This window comes from Cygnus atratus, chromosome 25, assembly GCF_013377495.2.
Source record: "Cygnus atratus isolate AKBS03 ecotype Queensland, Australia chromosome 25, CAtr_DNAZoo_HiC_assembly, whole genome shotgun sequence".
Classification (NCBI taxonomy): domain Eukaryota; kingdom Metazoa; phylum Chordata; class Aves; order Anseriformes; family Anatidae; genus Cygnus; species Cygnus atratus.
This window is the reverse complement of record NC_066386.1, coordinates 5,147,690-5,166,746: the sequence shown is the minus strand read 5'-3', so window position 1 is coordinate 5,166,746 and position 19,057 is coordinate 5,147,690. Positions and strand designations below refer to the sequence as shown.

Genomic DNA, 19,057 nt, shown 5'->3' with positions numbered 1-19,057 from the left:
CAGCTCAGACTTCAACAGCTCTTGGATGCCTCCACGCAATTAAAACAAATCCTAATTTCAGTGATGGGACATAGCCAATGGTGCCCATAAAATTTCACAGGAGCTGAGCTTTTGTTCCACTATATTTAGGAGATTTCAGCCCGAAGTGTAAATGTTATTTTTAACATTTGAAATACAGAGCAGCTGTGTCTTTCTCTTCTGCTTGGAAATAGCTTGGAATGCAAGTTTTGTTTGTGAAATGGCAGCTAACTCCTTTTTTTTTTTAATTTATGTATATGTATAGTGGACTTCTCAAAAGCCTGCAGAGGAGACACAGGATCTTCAAGCAAATCCTGGCAGCTGGAGTTTCCCGATAGCAGGTGATAGCACAAACAAAAGTTGTGTGTTTGGTTGTAAAATTCTAGTCTAATTCTCTTAATTGAATATTTGCAGCATTTAGGCTTAAGCCGATAAACTCAAACATCTGGGGATTTTGTTTGTTTGTTTGTTTTTTAGATAAAATTATTTGACCACCATGAGTTGGAGTTTTCTGACCCGTCTGTTAGAGGAGATCCACAATCACTCAACCTTTGTTGGCAAAATCTGGCTGACAGTGTTGATTGTATTTCGGATTGTCCTAACTGCTGTGGGAGGAGAATCCATTTACTATGATGAACAAAGCAAGTTTGTGTGCAACACAGAGCAGCCTGGCTGTGAGAATGTTTGTTACGATGCTTTTGCTCCTCTTTCGCACGTGAGATTTTGGGTGTTTCAGATCATTCTTGTAGCCACTCCGTCTGTGATGTATTTAGGCTACGCAATTCACAAAATTGCCCGGATGGTGGAACACAGCGAAGCTGACAGAAGAATCAGAAGTAAAAGCTTCTCAACGCGCTGGAAACAACACCGTGGCTTAGAGGAAGCTGAAGATGACCACGAGGAAGACCCAATGATGTACCCAGAAATAGAGCTGGAAAGTGAACGGGAGAACAAAGAGCAGTCAGCCCCTGCCAAAGCTAAGCATGATGGCAGGCGACGAATTCGTGAAGATGGACTCATGAGAATTTACGTGCTGCAACTTCTGGCAAGGACTACGTTTGAAATTGGATTTCTTGTGGGTCAGTATCTGTTGTATGGTTTTGAGGTCAGCCCCATATTTGTGTGTAGCAGAAAGCCGTGCCCACATAAGATAGATTGCTTCATTTCAAGGCCAACTGAAAAGACCATTTTCCTGCTAATAATGTATGGGGTGAGCTGTATGTGTTTACTTTTGAATGTCTGGGAGATGCTCCATTTAGGATTTGGCACAATCCGGGACACATTAAACAACAAGAGAAAAGAGCTGGAAGATTCTGGTACTTACAACTACCCTTTTACTTGGAATACACCATCTGCTCCTCCTGGCTATAACATTGCCGTCAAGCCAGATCAAATCCAATATACTGAACTGTCCAATGCCAAAATGGCCTACAAACAGAACAAAGCCAACATAGCTCAGGAACAGCAGTATGGAAGCAACGAAGAAAACATTCCTGCTGACCTGGAAAATCTGCAGAGGGAAATTAAAGTGGCTCAGGAACGCCTGGACCTTGCGATCCAGGCTTACAACAACCAAAACAATCCCAGCAGCTCCAGAGAGAAGAAGTCCAAAGCAGGCTCAAACAAAAGCAGTGCCAGTAGCAAATCAGGAGACGGAAAGAACTGTGTCTGGATTTAACGTTGGCTGAGTTAATATATTTTTTTCTCCTAGTTTATCATAACCAGCAACCCCTTGAATAATGGCTTCCATTAAGTAAATATTTGGTTCTGCTTATTTTCAGGGATACCGTTGGCTAGTGATTCAAGCTCTAAGAAAGTGTTTATACGCATATGCTAGGATTATAGAACTTTATTCTTCTGCCTTCCAAGCCAGGAGACAAATAGGTATATTTAAATCATTCTCATTGAACGGTTTATGCTGTATGTACAGTATTATAGTACATTTATTATGCACAATTTTTGTATTTGTACACTGGATCTCTGAAGTTACACATTTTTATATTAAAAAGGAGAAAACAGTAGGTAGTTGTTAGCATTTTGCTAGTTTTATTACTGTGGTCCGCAGGTTTGTTGTTGTTTTTTGTTTGTTTTAAATGTAAAAACTTTCTATGCTGCATTTCAGAAGTGCCTTGAACATGCACACAGCACAGAGGAGTCTCCAGTTATCCAGGCAGCCCACGGGTGCCAGTCACTTCATAGCAGAGCAGAGAAAGATTTGGAAAACATCTGCTAATGGTGCTCTTGACTGTATCTTTTACAAAAATGATGTGCTACTTACAAAACGGAAGTGTCAAACTATAGCTATTATGTGCTACATTTTTTTGTCCTATGGAAAATGGGGGAAAAAATGCGTGTGTGTTAGAGTACTTGTGTTCAGAGCAAGCCTGCCAGCCATAATGCAGAGTGGAGTCAGACCTCCCTGCAAGCTTTATTCAACAGGAGGGAAGAGAGACTTCAAACTCCTGTAAAACATTCAGAAAAAGTAAATAGAAACTACTGTATTCAGTAATTCCACATATTTATGTGATATCTACGGAAAGATGTTTCTGAGGTCTCTTGTTACGCAACACCCCGCTCCCCAAGGGCATCACGTTGTTACAATACCTTTTGGGTAAGATTTTTGTATTTTCCAGAGTAATCTGGTTAGAAGGAGTCATGTTAATTTTGTTTCTCGATGCATTACATTCAAGAAATAACCTTCCTCCCCCCACAACCCTGTACACACAAGCTGTCTGCACAAGTTCTATTACAAAGCCCTTTCCGAATATGAATGATAATGCCTTATTCCAGGCCCCTCTTCCTTCCATTATGTCCGAGGAACTTAGTTCAGACAGAGCAATATGTATAATTTAGATTTCTGCTTGAGAGACCAGTCAGATTTGGCATTCTGTGGTTTTGGCATTAAACTTGAATTTATAATTAGAAAAAGGAGAACGCGGTATTCTCCGCCTCTGGCGGTGTCTTTTTGGCAAGGATGAGCATTAATATCTGAGGGATGCTGGTAAATGTGTATGCTTTTTGCTACTATTTATAATGTGTTCAGGGCCTTGCTCTGTTTCCTCTTCTGTTAGTTTTTTGTGTATTTAATTTATTTTGGGGGCCTGCTTCCAGTGGGAAGGGGACTGTTCTGTTTCAAGGCTACCTCAGTCCGTAGTGCCCTTGTTACGGTCTGACCAGGAACGGGACTGAGAAGTAAAGCTACACAGAGAACGTGTAAACCTGTACTCCATTCCTGTCTGCAGAACAGCTAAGCATAGGCTTTATGTTAAATATAAACTAAGGATAAACAGGCATGTGCTTGCGGTTATCATCTACCCAAGCACTTGCTGAAAATAGATATTTTGCTGAATTGTTTTCAGTCTGTTTTTGCTCCGGGACACCAGACAGTCGGAGTGTCCAGGCATAGATATCTCTCCCAGCTATCTCTCAGCTCTGCTTTAGAGAGACGTAAGTGCGCCCAGAGCCAGTGCAACCCTCCACAGAACGTCAGCTAGAGCTTCTCCAGTTTGCGTCCAGCAGAGAGGTTTGGAAGAAAACTTGCTTTCTGGCTTTTTGTTTAACAGCACATCCTGGGCTCTGTGCTGGGAGAGGAGTAACCTCTGAATTTAACGCAGAGAAGTTTCAGGGTGATGTCTTTTAGATGATAAACTCAGTAAGTATATACCCACTTCTAAAAGCTGAAGTGGAGTTTCAGGCAGGGATGGCTAGCTGGTGAGATGGGACTAGCTGTGCGGGGTGAGAAAGTTTATTAATAGTGTTCCTCCAGTTAAACAGGAGTCTGAAGAGAAGTGTGCCGCCTGAGGATGGGCAGAGAGGCTTTGCCAGCAAAGAGCTGCATGTGATGGAGAAGTTGGGTGAAAAACATGTTGTCAGAAAGTACTAGGGAAAGACGTTTGGAGCCTGGAGATAAACACAGATTCATGGCTACATTCCACTCATTATCCCGAGCACTGCATCTCAGTTGTTCTTTTCAGCTTCCCAAAAGGGTTACATTGCCCTTAACCCCTCGCGGTGGTTTCAGAACTCCCTTTCATCAGCTGAATGGCAAGAAGCTAAAATTCTTCCCCCCTGTTGCTCTCTATGCAAACTGCATCAGTGCAGCCATTTCTTGTTAATGGCATAAAACCTGTTTGCAATCAGTTCACAACAGCTGCTTCACCTCTTGTTTGTATTAGCCCTTTCCTAATTCATGATCTAAACCATTACGTGCATAAAGTTACCGTCTCAGGTCAGTCCTGTGAGCTTTTGTCCAAACCACTAAGTAATTCTGTTAGCAAGCAAAGTGTGTAGAGTATTTCAATCCCAACACTAAGTTCATTCCAAAAATGCAAAGTGGTGGATCTGTTTTTATTACTGTTTTGTTTCCATTTTAATTGTGTATAAAGTGCACATTTTCTTTGAAACTGTTATTAGTAGAGGATGTATGTTGAAGCTCTAACTGTTCATGTCTGTGACTGTATTCAGTTTCAAAGTATTGGGTTGGATTTTTTTCCTTTTGAAGAAATGATACATGCATTACTTGAAAATGCTCTCTTGCTTTGGCTTAATGTAGCCATTCTGAAATAAATATTCAGAACAGTCTTTTGGACAAAGAAAACACTGAACATAACTTGAGTTTGTGTTGTCATTCTCTGGTTTTGGATGCAGTTTGGAAAAAAAAGTATTAAATCCAGTGGATTACTGAACATCGTCTGAGATGACTTCTTTTTCCAACAATGAATATGCTTTGGATATGAGAGTGAAGAAGAGGGGTATTTCAGTGATTTGTATTGGAACACAGCTTGAAGTTTTTTAAAATTTGACCTTGTTCAGTATAATAAAGAGTCAGTTTGTAACTGCCTTTCTGCATGTGAATTGATCTTCAGTGACAAGAACAATTGAATTTAAAAAATAAAAATTTAAACTTTGAAAGTCAGACCTTGGAAAGGGTACCACTCATGAAAACACAAAAATCTGCGTTTATGCATATGAATGAGCGTGCTGATATTGTCCAGTGAACTGTGCTGCATTAGCTGCCCTAATTTAACCACAGTTTTTGAAGGAACAGAAGGGAACTGGCTGCCCAGCTCCTTTTAAAAATTGCAGCTGAATGCCCGTCTGTTTTGCTGTCACAAAAGATAGCTTTTGTAAGTGTCCCATGCTTTCCCCTTGTTTGGCCTCGTTGAAAATTTGGCCTCAGCCTTGGAAGCGTGCATAAGGTGGCATTAACCCGTTTGCCGTGTCACGTAGCTACAGGAAAGCGAGGAGTGAAGTGGATTTGATGGCGTGGACCTGGGATAAAAAGCCGTTTGTTCCTCGGAAGGGTTCAGCCTCAGCCTCCCGCGCGCCCCATGCTGCTTCGGCCTGCCCTGCAATCTGTCAGCAGCCGCGACTTCTGCGGCCAGGCTGGGAAGCGCCGGCCTCAGCCACATGGCGCGGGTTCGGCTGTGGCACGGGTTCGGCTTCGGCACGGTTGGGCACAGATAATGAGGCCTGGGCTCCCGCTGCCTCGCCTCTGCAGCTCCAGCCAGATGCTTGAACCCGCAGTTATCTTTAAGCACGTGATTATCTCTGTGTGAGTCAATGCAGCCAGCTGCAGGCATCTGGTTAAGCATGTGCTCAAGTATTTTAATGTGCAGAAGCCTTGGTGTAACAACAAATAGGTGGTGAGGAATTCTGAAGTGCTTCAGGCGTTTAACTGGAAAAGAAGGGTGTGAGCGCAGCATGCTGTGCTGGTGGGGTGTGTTGGGAAATCACCTCACGGAAACCATCACGCAGTGGCTGCGGTCGGCGTTGTTCTCAGCATGGGGAAACGCGGAGGGATCCTGCGCAGCCTCCCCAGGCATGGTCCCGCAGCTCTGTGTGGATGCCCAGTGCTGTTGGAGGTGCTCCAGTGTATTTCACGTGGCCGCCAGCTGCTGCTGCCAAGGGACAGGCCCCTGGGCTCCTGCGATGCGTCTGCCAGCCCTGTGCCGGTGCCCCAGGTACGCGAGGATGTCTCAGACGGCATCGTGCCCCCAGATGTGATCCTAACCGACCCTTCGCACCTCCGGGCAGGTCACTGACGGTGTCCACCTTATTGTCCTCTGCTACAAAGCAAGGATAGCATGACATTTTGTACCGGGTATTGCAAGTATAAACGAGAGCATCTCTCCCGAACAGTTTTCCCGCTGGAAGCAGTGGTTAGGGGGTGAATATTGTTAGCATTAAGCATTCCTGTGTGTAGTTTAGCTACAATCTTGTAGCAGCTACACAATGCTTGTAGCTCAGTCTGCTGATAGTTGAAGAATTCTTGCCATCAGGTGCGTACCTTGCCAGCTACGAGGTTACTCCTTTGTAAAGGAGCTGTTTATTGCGACGCGCATGGTTGCTCTCGGAGCACTTGTGGCGTTCCTGATTCCTGTGAATCAGATGTGCTGTGCTTTGCACGTTGTGCAGTTACCATGAAATAGTTCCTGAAAGACCAATCCGTGTGCGTGAGTTAAATTATGTTTTGCTGTTAGTGGTGTAGCTAGACACAATCCACCTTTCCACAGCAGTGTGGAAAGGAGCATGGGGACTTCAGCTCCTTCGGGGCTTGCCATTCATTTTCTCTGTATTAGAGGAGACTTAAAATACCAGTTCATCATTGCTTGGAAAATGACATTTTGCTTTCTACAGAGTGACATTATAGTTGTTGTTTAAATTCCATGTTGATAGCTGAGGAAAAATGCCTCAGAACAGGGATTTAGAGGCACTTGATCAATGCTAATCAGTGTTACGGAACAGTACCTACACTTCAGACTTTGTTGTCCTCCCTTTTATTTTGCTATTGAATGGGGTGTTCTCATTCTTTTGCAAAGGAAGAGTCTCACGTTTGCTCACGGAGGACCCAAGCCCACTGCTTCCCTGGGAGCAGAACCGAGGCCCCCATGGCCGCATCTAAATTGCCTTGCGGTTGTATGCCCCAGGATTTGTGCACGTTACCCTTGTTCAGGTCTGACAAAAGCACCTTCAGGACTTCTCCTGGTGTACTTGGGTTTCCTTTCTGTGTCCCGGGGTTCGAAGTGGTGCAGACCTGTGCATCCTCTGCGGCACGCTTTGCCAGCAGGTTGGTCTTGGTCTTCAGATAGAAATTAAGATCTGAATCTCTTGCCATGAATGAAATTTCATGTCAGCAAATAAACAGTGATATATTTCCACTTTGTGGAAATATTGGAAGACACATGAGTAGCGTGTTGTGCCAACTTCTAAGCTTTTATCTTGCCCTTACTTAAAAACATTGTGACTTGAGAACTGTTTTTTTTCTTACCCTTTATTTCTTCTGCCCAGAAATTCAGTACTACCATTAATGACTGCTTGCCAGGCTTTATATCTTTTTCCATGAGCTTGAAATCACGTGAAATTCCCTTGTTCTATATGGAAAATGTTTCTGGTAATACACTGATACGGGCAGGTGCCAGGATGTATGTGTGTATCCAGAGTTTTGAAGTCACCTTTGGCTGTTACTCCCCCTGACTCTTTGTGTAGGGAGGAAGGGGAGGAGACCAATGATAGCTGAATTTAAATGTAATGGGGGGAAATTCTGAAACCAAACTCTTTTGCTTTATTTTGTTGACAGCAATATTTGTTCTTTTCCTCTGAAAGTGGTTCTGCAATATTTAGTGATTTGTTGCTGCGTGCGTTCTCATGTTGTATACGGAAAATTACGACAACAAATGATGGAGATCCTTTGGGTGTTTGCATTATGTCCTCTGATTGTTTCCATTGACTGGAATTAGACCACAGACCTCAGTAAATGCCACTGGTGTGTCCCAGTGAAAAGCTTTGTGAAAGTACCAAGTTACAAAGAGAAGTTTTCTGTGGGACTGGGGCCTGCTGGCTGGCAAGCAGCTTAACTGGTGTTACAAGCCCAGGGAGTTCTCCCAGCCCTTGTGTGTTAAATGCTCCCCTGCAAACAGCTGTTTGTCTGGTTTAAATGGAGGGAAGAGAGACCCATGAAAACTCCCTAACTGCTTCTCGGATCAGCTTCATTGCAGAATGCCTGCCCGAAGGAGCGCGAGGAGCATGGGGAGAGAGGCGGCAGAGGGACAGCCATCAAACTGCCTGGGGTTTGCTCAGCAAAGCAGCGTGTTTCATTAATCAGTTCCAGCACTAATTGAAGGCCCGTGTGGTCAGCGGTCTGGTCCCCCAGGTATGTAGGACGTTTTATAAGCTGCATAAAGAGTAGCCTCTGTGAGCAGTCCGGCCCGTTGGAATGAGCTGGGTTCTGCTGCGCTCTTAGTGACCCTCCAGCACAGACAGAGCCCTTTATCTAACATGTAAAGCATGAATCAGAAAATGGGGCTGATTAGTCAACCATATTTGGTAATAAACTTGTTAACGTTTCAAAAGCTCTTTGAAGGAGCTGTTGAAAAGTCAGTTTGATTACATCAGCTGCATGCTGAATCTCTATGGGCGTGCAGCTGGAACGTGTTCAGCATGTGCGATTAACACATAGGTTCCCTGGCAGTGTGTGCTTTCTGTAAGCTCCAAGAGAAAATATATAACTTTGCTTGTATGAACACACACCATTGCAAATGGTCTTAAAATGAGGTGAAAAGACAGACATGAAAATGTACAGAGTGGGTTTATCAGAATTAGGGCTGGATTGACGTGGTAAATTTTGTGATAAGGTGAATGACTCAGGTGAGAAATGAGAAAATTGATAAATGTAAACTCTATGTCTGTTTCTCCCAGTCATGTTGCAGTGCCACATAAGACATTGTGAGAGCAGAAAGGTGCGTTGTTCCTTGGAGCAGTGCAGCACATGATGCGAACACAGGAGCGAGAAGGGGGAATTGCCCGTCTGAGGGCAGGGGCTGTGCTCTTTGTCTTTAAAAGAGCCGTCATGGAACAGCTCCTCATTGATATTTTTCATTGATTTTTTTTCCCCTGCAAATATCAAGTGTGCTAATAGAATTTGCTAGTACCGTGGCATTGGGAAGCATTTTGTAAAGTCAGTGAAGGTTTGGGTGACAGGAGTTCCTGTTATCCATGCTACAGACCTGGTGTGAACCTGGATGTATGGTATTCAGCCTCTTAGAGACAATCTGCTTTCACTGTGGAAACGTGTGTTGTCTTGCCTTGTTTTTCAGCATCTCTTTTTAGCCCTCCTGCAGGTGCTGGCTGACTTCAAGCAAATTAAAGAGAATTTCAGGATGTTTCCAGTCCCATAAAACGGCAATGACCAGAAATGCTTCTGCTGAAAACCAGAAGAATATTAGCAAGGACTTCTGTAGCATGGCTGGGCAGCTGCTGAGAGGAGGTAGCAGATCATGTGGCAGCGGCTCCAAGCCTTCCAGAAGCGCCTGCAGGCTTTGGTCTGACAGGCACACAGCGGAGGATGCATGGCCAGGAGCCCCTCCGTGGCAAGAACTAAAATAAGAGAAGACGTGTGACTGTATCAAACAGAAAATGAGTTTATTAAAGGAAACGCAGGGAGCGAGGTACAGCTGGATGTTTTGCCTCTGTGCATAGAGCATGAACGTGATTCACCCGGCACAGTTCAGATGATGTACAGTGTCTGGCACTCCAGTCAGGGAAATCCTGACTGTTAGTTGCGTAGAATAGCACCTAGATGCTGCAGGGCAGGCTGGAGATCACGGAGCTATACAGGTATAAAAATAGTCCCTTCCCCATGCATGTTACACGTAGCTAGGCAGAGGAGTGTCATGTACTGCAGATATTCCAGAGAGGAGAGCTGAGATCTTCTGGAGCTTGAGAGACTTCAAAACTAATTTAATCAATTGCTGGTATGTAGTTACAAATCTAAATTTTTAAGAAAAAAAAAGGAAAGAAATGCTAGTAGACCTGTGGAGGATCTAGAGTGCAGGGGAGGACCACAGGAGGCCTCCACTGTGCGCGGCAGTGCACTAGAGAGCCCTGAGAGGCCTCCACAGGCCTCTAGATTCCAGAAAGAGTCCTTATTTTGCCTCTAGGGTTCAAGAGGAGGCCTGTAGGGCACCCTAGAGTGCCCTGGGAGGCCTCTACGGCATCCTAGAGGAAACTGGGGGTCACTGGGAGGCTTTCCGGGGCAGCTAGAGGGCACTGGGGCAGAGTTTATGTAACCATCTCCTTATGCTGGCTTCTGCCATTTTTCTGGGATCTCGTTTCTTAATCAGAATTTTCTGTTTCCTTACTGGACATCAGAACATACATACTAATAGGAAATGCAAAAAATCCTAACATTACAGAGGATCATAACTTTTATTTTTTATTTTTTTTAATAAAAGCATAAAAATAAAACCAGGTCATTATATAACACTGTAGCTCCAACCAGCTCATCAGCAAGAAAAGGGAACAGGTGATGAGAAACCAGACTTCAGAGCCACTCATTAACCCCAAATTTCACCTTACAGACTTGTGGCACGCTCTGAGCTCTTCTCCTGCCACGATGCTCCAGCAATGACCTACTCTCCCTCCCCTGGTATGACAGGGAGAAATATTCACAGACAGTGCTCTAGCAGACGTTCTGATGAAGGAAACTTGAAGGCAGCTTGAGAATTCTTGGAAATACCATCTTCTGGGTGAACCAGCACGTAAAGCTTTCCTGCTTGCCCTCTGCCTGGCATTAGTCTCCTATTATCTTCAAGACTAAACATAAAAATATCAATCCTCTAATGTGGTGAAAGGCATTAAGAGACCTTCCCTCTGACTAGTCTGATCTGTTTATATCTCTGCTTAATTAAATATAGAAAACTCCATATATATGTGTGTGCATTTGGTTGCAGTAGTCTTGTGCCACGTTTCCTTTATAGCATCTCTGCCATCCCAGTGAGGAGCCAGGAGTGGTGCTCCCACAGGTCTACCAGGGCCCCCCAGTGCCCTCTACCTCCCCTGGAAAGCCTCCCGGTGACCCCCGGTTTCCTCTAGGATGCCCTAGAGGTCTCCCAGGGCACTCTAGGATGCCCTATGAGCCTCCTCTTGTACCCTAGAGGCAAAATAAGGACTCTTCCTGGAATCTAGAGGCCTGTGGAGGCCTCACAGGGCTCTCCAGTGCACTCTTGAGCACACTGCAGGCATCCTGTAGTCTTCTCCTACACTCTAGATCCTCCATAGGTATACCAGGGCCACCCAGTTCCCTCTAGCTCCCCTGGAAAGCCCCCAGAAACCAAGACCATGGAAAGAAATGCTCAGGAAAACAGGAAAGTCAGCCTTTTCTTTGTCAGATGCCAATTTAACTCAACAATCTCTGCTCCCTAGCTCGTACAGTTTAACATAAAGGTAATGAGGGTTTAATGCTTAGCCTGGGACCACAGGCAGGGCTGGAAAGCTGCGGGTCCCGGCGTGTTGTGCCCTGTGCTGAGACGCGCGATGGCCTGAGCCTGTGGGGTGGGGAGTTCAGCAGCTGCCATCTCTCTGTGCTCCAACAGCGCCGACAAGGTGAAATGGGCCCACTGGGTATTCTCAATTAAATTTTGCTGACCTGGATTTGAACTGCTGAGCTGTAAAACAGGCTGCACCTATCTTATGCACACAGTTCCAGAAGCAATCAGCCGTCGTTTTGAGTCATGCCAGTGTCTGCCTCGGCTCCTTGTGGGTTAAAGCTCACCAGCAGCAGAAATGTGAACTCGAGCGTTCAGAGGGCCGTTAATAAAGAGCAGCAGCGAGGCTGGCCCAAGCCTGGAATGACATAATCTTTGAGCTGGAAAAGACCTATAAGGCAATGCAGTCGGCATCCTAGCCAGCAGAAGATTGCTTCTTAAAGGGCGTTGGGAAATTTCTTGTACAGCCCAGTCATAACAGACTCAAGGAATAGGGTTTCCCCCATTGTCCCCAGGATATTCGGCCCCCCACTGGAGCTGGCAGCGGCGGCGCAGCCAAAGCAGAGAATGAAAAGCCTTCAATCACGTTTTCAGGCCACTGGCTGTCTTCTGGGCTAGCAAAACCCCTTCCTTCTCCATTCTGAGCTCCCTCAGCGGGCTGTTTGCACGCCGAGGGGCCACTCTCGGAGGTGAGCAGTTACTGATGCAGCAGCGTGGTGACACATGAGCTGCCAATCGCCCTCAGCGTGTGCACGCCCCATTTTGGCACGAGGCATGTGTAGGGTCAGGCCCCAGCCCCTGCCTTGGCAGTGGAGTGGCTCCTGCCCCCCTCTGCAAGCAGTAGCCCCGGTCGTGAGCAGATCTGTCTTAGTAGTATTATCTGGCCTTTGGCTGTTCCCTCTGGTGGCACGGGACTGCTCTCACCTGTCACTCCAATGGCTAAGCTGGCCTTGGAGACTCAGCTCTTCCCTTCTCGCCCCTCACCGCCCTGAGATTGAGCGTTTGGTGCTGTTGTAGGGGCTGGGGGGTGAATACTGACCCAGCCTGCAGTGCCCTGGGTTGGGACCGGTGCCACCAGGAGCTCCCTCCACCTGAACTCATTAACCCTCAAAGAATTTTTAAAAGAGATTTTGGATCTGGCATGAGCCTGGTTTGGGTGCAGGTGTCCTGCTGCTGCTGAGGGTTCCTTGTAGCCATTAGAAATTGAGTCGCTGGTGACTCAAATGGGTCAGAAGAAGGTTTTAGCACGGATAACTTTGTGTTTACTGAAAAATTGGGATTCAGCTTTCCTGTGCAAAATGCTTTAAGCACCGTGTAGTGCTGGGTGTGTTTACTACCCTCAAGGTGCTCAGTAGCATGACTTAGCAGGAGGGAGCCTGGGGGGTGGCGTGGTCTCTGCGATCTGTTCGCAAAGCTGCGACAAGCGTTTTCCAAAACATGTGTCACCCTTCAGCCTCACCCGTGTCAGCTCAGCATCTCTGGAGTGGCCAGCTCAGCCTGCACAGGTCCTGCCGCTTCACCTGACACTGGAGTCACCTCCGCTGCAGGCGCGTGGTGCTTGGCAAACCCTCAGTGGCTGGGAGCGCTGCTGCTCCCCTTCCCCTGGAGCGCGCAGTCTCTGATCAGCGCGCCGGAGTGCCATTTGGACTGACAGCGTTGTGTAAGCCATGCGGAGCCGAGGCAGCTCAGAGACACTCGCTGCTTTTCCCTGAACTGCCTCTTTTCCGTGCACTGATTTGTTTCTTGTTTCCAGCTGGGGCCTAAATAATGAAATTCCCACAGCAGGTGAGACAGAGCCAGGATCTGCTTTCACTTGACGTGCGTGTTCTTTGTACCTTTTATCAGATGTTTGCCTGCAGAATTTCTCTGTGGTCACATCGAATTTTCCTGCGACAAAAAGGTAATTGTCCTAAAATGTCCCTGTGCCAAATGAGAGCCTCAGCTCAGACAGGCAGCCTTGCATAGCTGAACGGGGCAAGAGTGATGGGGCAGGACCGCACCAAGTCCTTGCCGTCCCGGTATGGGCACCGTGCACCAGTGCGCCTGGGGGAGAGCCAGAGCAGGCGCTGCCCTCGCCAACCCCTCTCTCTCCAGACCCCAGTTTCCTATGAGGGAAAGGCGCTGGCGCAGCCAAGCGGCGTCTTCCAGGGCGTGAAGTGACTGGAGCAGAAAGTGCCTGCTGCTCGGGGCGTGGGTGCAGGTAGGGCTGCAGCTCGTGGTGAGCAGTGAGGCATGGCCAGAGGGCTTCTGGCAGGGAAGGGGCAGATGGGCAGAAGACGTGGCTTTAGTGTGAGCATGCTTCTCAGCCTTCAGAGGGCTTCCTGGCTGGAAAACGCATGTCCTGGTTTGTGGTCAGAGTTCAGCTCTGTGCCTCCAGTTATTTGCTGTATCTGCATGGAAACGAGGACATGGATTTTGAGCTGTGTTGCAGTGTGTGAAGCCAATATTTGGCGTACTGCTTGCTTTTGCCTTTTGATTTATCCCCCACCCTTCAGGGTGACATTCCTCCATTTCGTTTCACACAGCAGTGTTGGCTCCTGACCCTCTGACATCTCCCTCTGCTCTCTAAAGCTGACTGAAACATCTCGACTTTCTTACGGGTACAAAAGCTGAAAAATCATAGCCTCCTTCTGCTTGTGCAAGCTGCTGCTCACGTGGCGCCGTGCCATGCTGTGGCCTCTGCTGCAACCATGTTCCCGAGGAGTCCATGAGGATTTTCTTCCTTGTGTGTACCCTAAAAGCAAGGTCTGCCTCATTAGATTATAGATGAAAAGTCACAGCCAGATGGTCAACCATCAGTGTCTGCAATCAAAGGAGCAGAGAGATTTTTAGGTTCAAGGGTTCCCCATTATGTAATGGCACAGACACAGAGGAGGCTGCAGAAGACTTGGTTTCTTATTTCTTTGGTTTTACTAATTATAAGAGGATTTTATTTATTATTTTTTTGCCCCCAGCATGGACTTTGTGATTGGCAGGATCCACCCTTAAGAGGCTCATTGCTGTTTTCAGTGAAAAGACAGGGAAATAACTTTGATTTTAGCCCTGTAAGCAACAGCTGCTCTGACAAACACACCCTCCGTGCATACCCAAGCTGTTACTCCCTGCAGGCTGTCAGGTGTGCTGTGTTACAGGAGGACGCATCGCACTGGGATCAGGGAGAGGGCTCTGCAAGTGACCTCCGAGGGACTGGAAAGCCAGCACTGGCTGCACAGCAAGGACTGCCTTTGTCGGAGGAGCGTTATGTTGGACACAGTGCAGTGAGCCCAGAGCTTGGTGACAGCATCTCAGCACACGGCACAGGCGCGGAAGTCTGTGGCTTCTCCCCGGCATACGGTTAACTTTTAGTAAGTGTTGCTGAAGTGTCCTCTGGCTGGGGATGCTGAGAAGTCTGGCTCAGAGCTGCCTGTGAGGACTGGGCTTTAGCCTAAAGCTGGTGAGTTAAAAGTAGGAGAAAGCGCTTGAGAAGGACAGGAAGCAATGGGGCAGCGTGCAGCTGGTCTGTGCTCTGCGACGGCATGCTCTGGGGCAGTCCCTGTTCAAGGCAAAGGGGGGGGGGGGGGTGCTGCGGTGGAGGAAGCTAAAACAGAGCTGGAGAAGCTCATGGGGAAGAGGATCTGCAGTCTGGTGCATTGAGTACACCTGGGTGCTGGACCCTGCTGGCTCTCACAGATTTTATTGTGCTGGGGAGCACCTCCCTTGCTCCACATACATCCAACCCCGCTGCAGCATCCTACCCGTGAGCCCCGGCTAGGAGCCTGCTCTAAGCACGCTGCCGGAGCTGGGGTGACTATGAGCCATTTTTTTTTTGTCCTCCTGACCCTGAGGGCCCTCTGTAACTCAACATTCAAAAAAAGCCTGTGGGTTATTTCTGATGCACTTGTCACAGTGGTATCCAGACACCAGCCTGACATTGCAGAGGGACACCGAGGAAGATTCTCCCACCACTGTCAGGGCCAAGGGGACTGTGGCTGCCTCCCCCTGCTGTCACCTCGAGCCTGTCTTTGTGCCCACATTGGCAGGGGTGTTACTGCTGTGCTATTGCGAAGGAGGAGCTGGGGTCTGGGCGCTGGGCACTGCGCACTTTGACCTCCCAGCAAAGGGCTGCTGGGGCTGGCCAAACTTCTCTCAGCCGTCCAGTGTGGGGCTGGCTGGCAGCAGTGATAAACATGTCCCCTGTCCTAGCCATATGGCTGAAGGACACCAAATGGCAGCAGCGTACTGCAGCCCTAGCCCTGGTCTGTGCCTTCATCCTCTGCCTCCATCCTCCCAGGGCTGAGGCCCACAGAATGCGTGTGGTCCAGCAGCATGTCGGGGACGCCAGCGCATCCCTTGTGCCGTCCAGTCCAGACGTGCAGCTGCTCATGGACTGGACTGGGGGAGCCCTCTCGTGGCCAATGTGCCGAGGAATATGGCTGGAATGAGTCCGGCTGGAATGAGGAGTCCGGCTGGGCCGAGGAGTCCAGCAGGGCTGAGCTTTGCATGGCAGCACCAGAAGCCACGTCCAGGCCTCGGCATGACCCCGGGGCCAGCAGCTCTCCCTGCTCCCAGGGCCGGGCAGGACACTGCTGCCTCCTTGGTGCTGCTCTCCTGGGGGCTACCCCCAGCCCCTTCCCCAGGGTGCAGGCTGCAGCTTCCCCAGGAGGCCAGCTGGGGATGGGGGCTCAGACAGTGCCTCCCACTGCCCGGTGAGTGTCCCCAAGCCTGGGCCCATACCCTGGGTTGGTCCAGTGGAGGCTGCTCCAGCCTCATGAGTCCCCTGGGAGCAGTGGCAGGACCCCGCACGGAACTGACCCAGCCCTGGGGTGTCCCTGGGGGGGGACAGGGACCTGCCCGTGTGTCCTTGCAGTGGGATGGGAACAAGGTGTGGTGTCCCCTCAAGGGGACAGGGACCTGCCCATGTGTCCCCGTGATGGGATGGCTGCTCTTGCATCCCAGAGGTGGGCAAGGCTCTGGGCCCCATGGGAGGCAGTGGCTGGTGCACAAGTCCCTGTCATGGCACAGGGACTGAGCCATGTCCTTGTCACAGGGCAGGCACTGGGCTGCGCAGCGCTGTGCTGGGACAGGGAGCAGCCATGTCCCCACTGTGGGGCAGGGTCCCCAGACAGTCAAGGGGACAGAGCATTGTGGCACTTACCACCGGCTGTTGTCTCCGTGCAGTGGGACCAGCTGCTCTGCTGCCCCTCAGTCAGACGTGATGGTTGGGGTGTCCCCAACCCACAAAGCCCACCTGGGGTGGGCACATGGGGTGCAGGGAAGGGGGGCGCGGGGGAACATGTGGGACCAGAACATCACAATGACCATGACATTTCAGAAGAGGTGCAATTTGGGGGCAGTGCATGTCGCACCACCCTGCACAGCCGTTCCCACCCCACCATTCCCCAGAGGAAGGAAGAGACCCCCCCCCCGCTGATTTTCCAAGTCTTTATTGTAAATAAAGTCTGCGACATTGCAGGAGGCGTCCCGGGGGCCGGGTGACGCGCACCCAGCGGGTCCCACCAGCTCCCTGGCGCGTGCGAAGCGGGAGCGCGGGCACGAGGCGAGGTGCGGCCGGCGGGGGGTGGGGGCCAGGCCGAGCGCAGGGAGGGCCGGGTAGCGCGAGCGAGGCGGTGCGGGGTGGCTGGCGGGCAGCAGCGGGCCGGGGGCTTGCTGTCGGCCCCAGGGCTTCTCCTGGCATCAGCTGGGCCGGGGCTGTTCGACTGGGCCTGCTGGGGGTCGGGGGGGGGGCTCGGGAAGCACTGGGTGCCCCCCCTCCCCTTTTTCTCCCCTAGTCTGGCCCTCCCCGGTGCATGAGCAGCACTGCTTGACTGTACGGCATTAAAATCATCGAGAAAAAAAATATTTATATATATTTATATATGAATGTCCCCCAAACCAGTGACGAATGTGGCTTCTTGCTGTGAAAGTGGCAGCAGAGGAGGGACATGGGGACCCCCTCCACACAAGGCCTGGGGAGGGGTTGTCCCCTCGCAGCGGGGATCACCCCACCACTGCAGCCATGACAGCTTTGGGGACAGGGTGGTGACAGAGATGGTGATGGGGGAGGACAGAGGGGACAGGGAGGGGTCCAGATCCATATACCCCTGCCCTTCACCCCCATGCCCCTCAGCCTCAGCCACAGGGCACCCACCTGCGCTCACACCCGGTGGCTAAGGCACGTAAGGGGCCACCACTGCAGCTGTGGCCGTGGAAGTCTGGTCACCCCCTCATGTCCTGCAGCACACCCACACTGGCCCACCCCATAGGGCTGGGGACGTGGGGACAGCAGGCACGCTGCTGGCCCTGGGTGGGGGACCACAGCCAGCGATGCTTGAGCCAGCACAGCTGAGGCACCCTTGTGTGCTGTGAGCTCTCAGCATACCAGGGGACATGTCTGGGCTTGGGGACTCCAGCCCTAGGTCACCCCCCCAGGCACCCACCCTCCCCTGCCTCCAGGGGATGACAGCGGGGACCTCCCCCTAGTACCAAGTGTCACCAGTGCTCTGAGGGGCCTGTGGAGGCCCCGAGTGCTCTGTGGGTTTGTGGTTTGGGGGGGACACCTCATGCAGGGCACCTTGGGGACAGGAGATGGGTGACACGTTCCCCCCCCGCCAGCCATGACAGTGACATGTGGCACATGCACTGTGCCTGCCATGGGGACTGCTGACAGGGGTGGGGTGATACTGCCCTGGGCTCACCCTGTACCTCAGCACCTGAGTGTGGCCCCTTGCCCTCCCCGGTGCCGCCATTTTGGGGTTCACCTGTCAGGGCTGGGGAGGTGGGGGGAGGGCACATGACAGGGAGAGCCTGGCACCCATGGGTGCTGGACCCCAGTGCTGGGGACAGGAGGCAGGAGGGTGCAGCCATGAAATGGGGTAATAAGCGGGGGAAAGTGTGGGGGGGGGGGAAGCAGAGGGGGGGTTGCACACCTAGTGCACATCCAGGGGGCTGCTTTTTGGGCCCCAGAGCTGGGGGTGCAGACCCAGCCCCTGGGTTGCAGGGGTGGTGGGGGACAGGCCCTGCTCTGGGGCGGGGAAGGGGGGAAAAGACAAAGTGGCCTGGTAGTGGGAGATACTGGCCTGGAACTGGGGGATTCGGCCCCCAAAGCTGGAAGATGCTGATGTGGGCTTGGGGGGGGAAGGAGTCCCAGCCCCACCCCTCCAAGAGCCATGCGGGTTTGGGGGCTCCTGGCACAGCCCCCCCCAGGTACATTCATCGCGGTGCCATGAGTGAGTCCAGCCCCGGGGGGCCTGGACATTCGTGGTGGTGCAGCAGAGGTCAAGGAGGGGGGTTCCCACAATCAGGCCCCCCTGTGCTCTCCTCCCTCCTCAGGCGGACTCCTGGCAGCTGCGCCCCGTTTAATTGCAGTTAATTAGGCGCTGGAGAGGGGGGCGCGAGGCATGGAGGCCCTGCTCAGGTCCCCCCGGACCTGCAACACAGAAGTGAGGAGCGCTTTAGTGTGGGGGTGTGACACAGGGGGTGGGGGGGGGGGGGACACAAGGGACACTGAGCCCAAAAGAGCCAGCACCGGGGGGGGCGGGGCCGCTGCCAGGGCCCCGCTCGCCTGCTGCAGGCACCCGGTGAGTTTATTCCCGGGGCTGGTCCCCCCCCCCGGCTGGCTCTTTGAAGCTATGGGGGGGGCCACAGAGATGGAGACAGCACAGGGGCAGCCGGACACACAGCGACACGGACAGACGGGCCCATGGCGGCAGTCCCGGCCCTGGGATGGAGGTCCCGTGCCGCTGGGCCGCCGGTGCCTGACGGTGACGAGGAGACGACGGGGGGACAGGCGGCGGGGG

At 50.8% G+C, this 19,057-nt stretch overlaps 1 protein-coding gene across 6 annotated transcripts in view; it reads left to right on the top strand.

The window, feature by feature from the left end:
• GJC1 (gap junction protein gamma 1) overlaps positions 1-9,607 on the top strand; it is a 28,660-nt gene extending 19,053 nt beyond the window's left edge. Inside the window, exons 3-6 of one of the 6 annotated variants that reach the window (XR_004781832.2) lie at positions 284-359; positions 496-1,902; positions 8,005-8,170; positions 9,114-9,607. Coding sequence is in view for 4 of the 6 variants with exons in the window: in XM_035566975.2 (XP_035422868.1) it covers positions 515-1,696 (1,182 nt within the window). In the remaining 2 variants the exon portion in view is untranslated. Of the gene's footprint in view, positions 1-283; positions 360-495; positions 4,888-8,004; positions 8,171-9,113 lie in introns of those variants that run through there. The other 5 variants (XR_004781831.2, XM_035566975.2, XM_035566978.2 and 2 more) reach the window with 5 other exon arrangements.
• Positions 9,608-19,057: the final 9,450 nt, after the last annotated feature.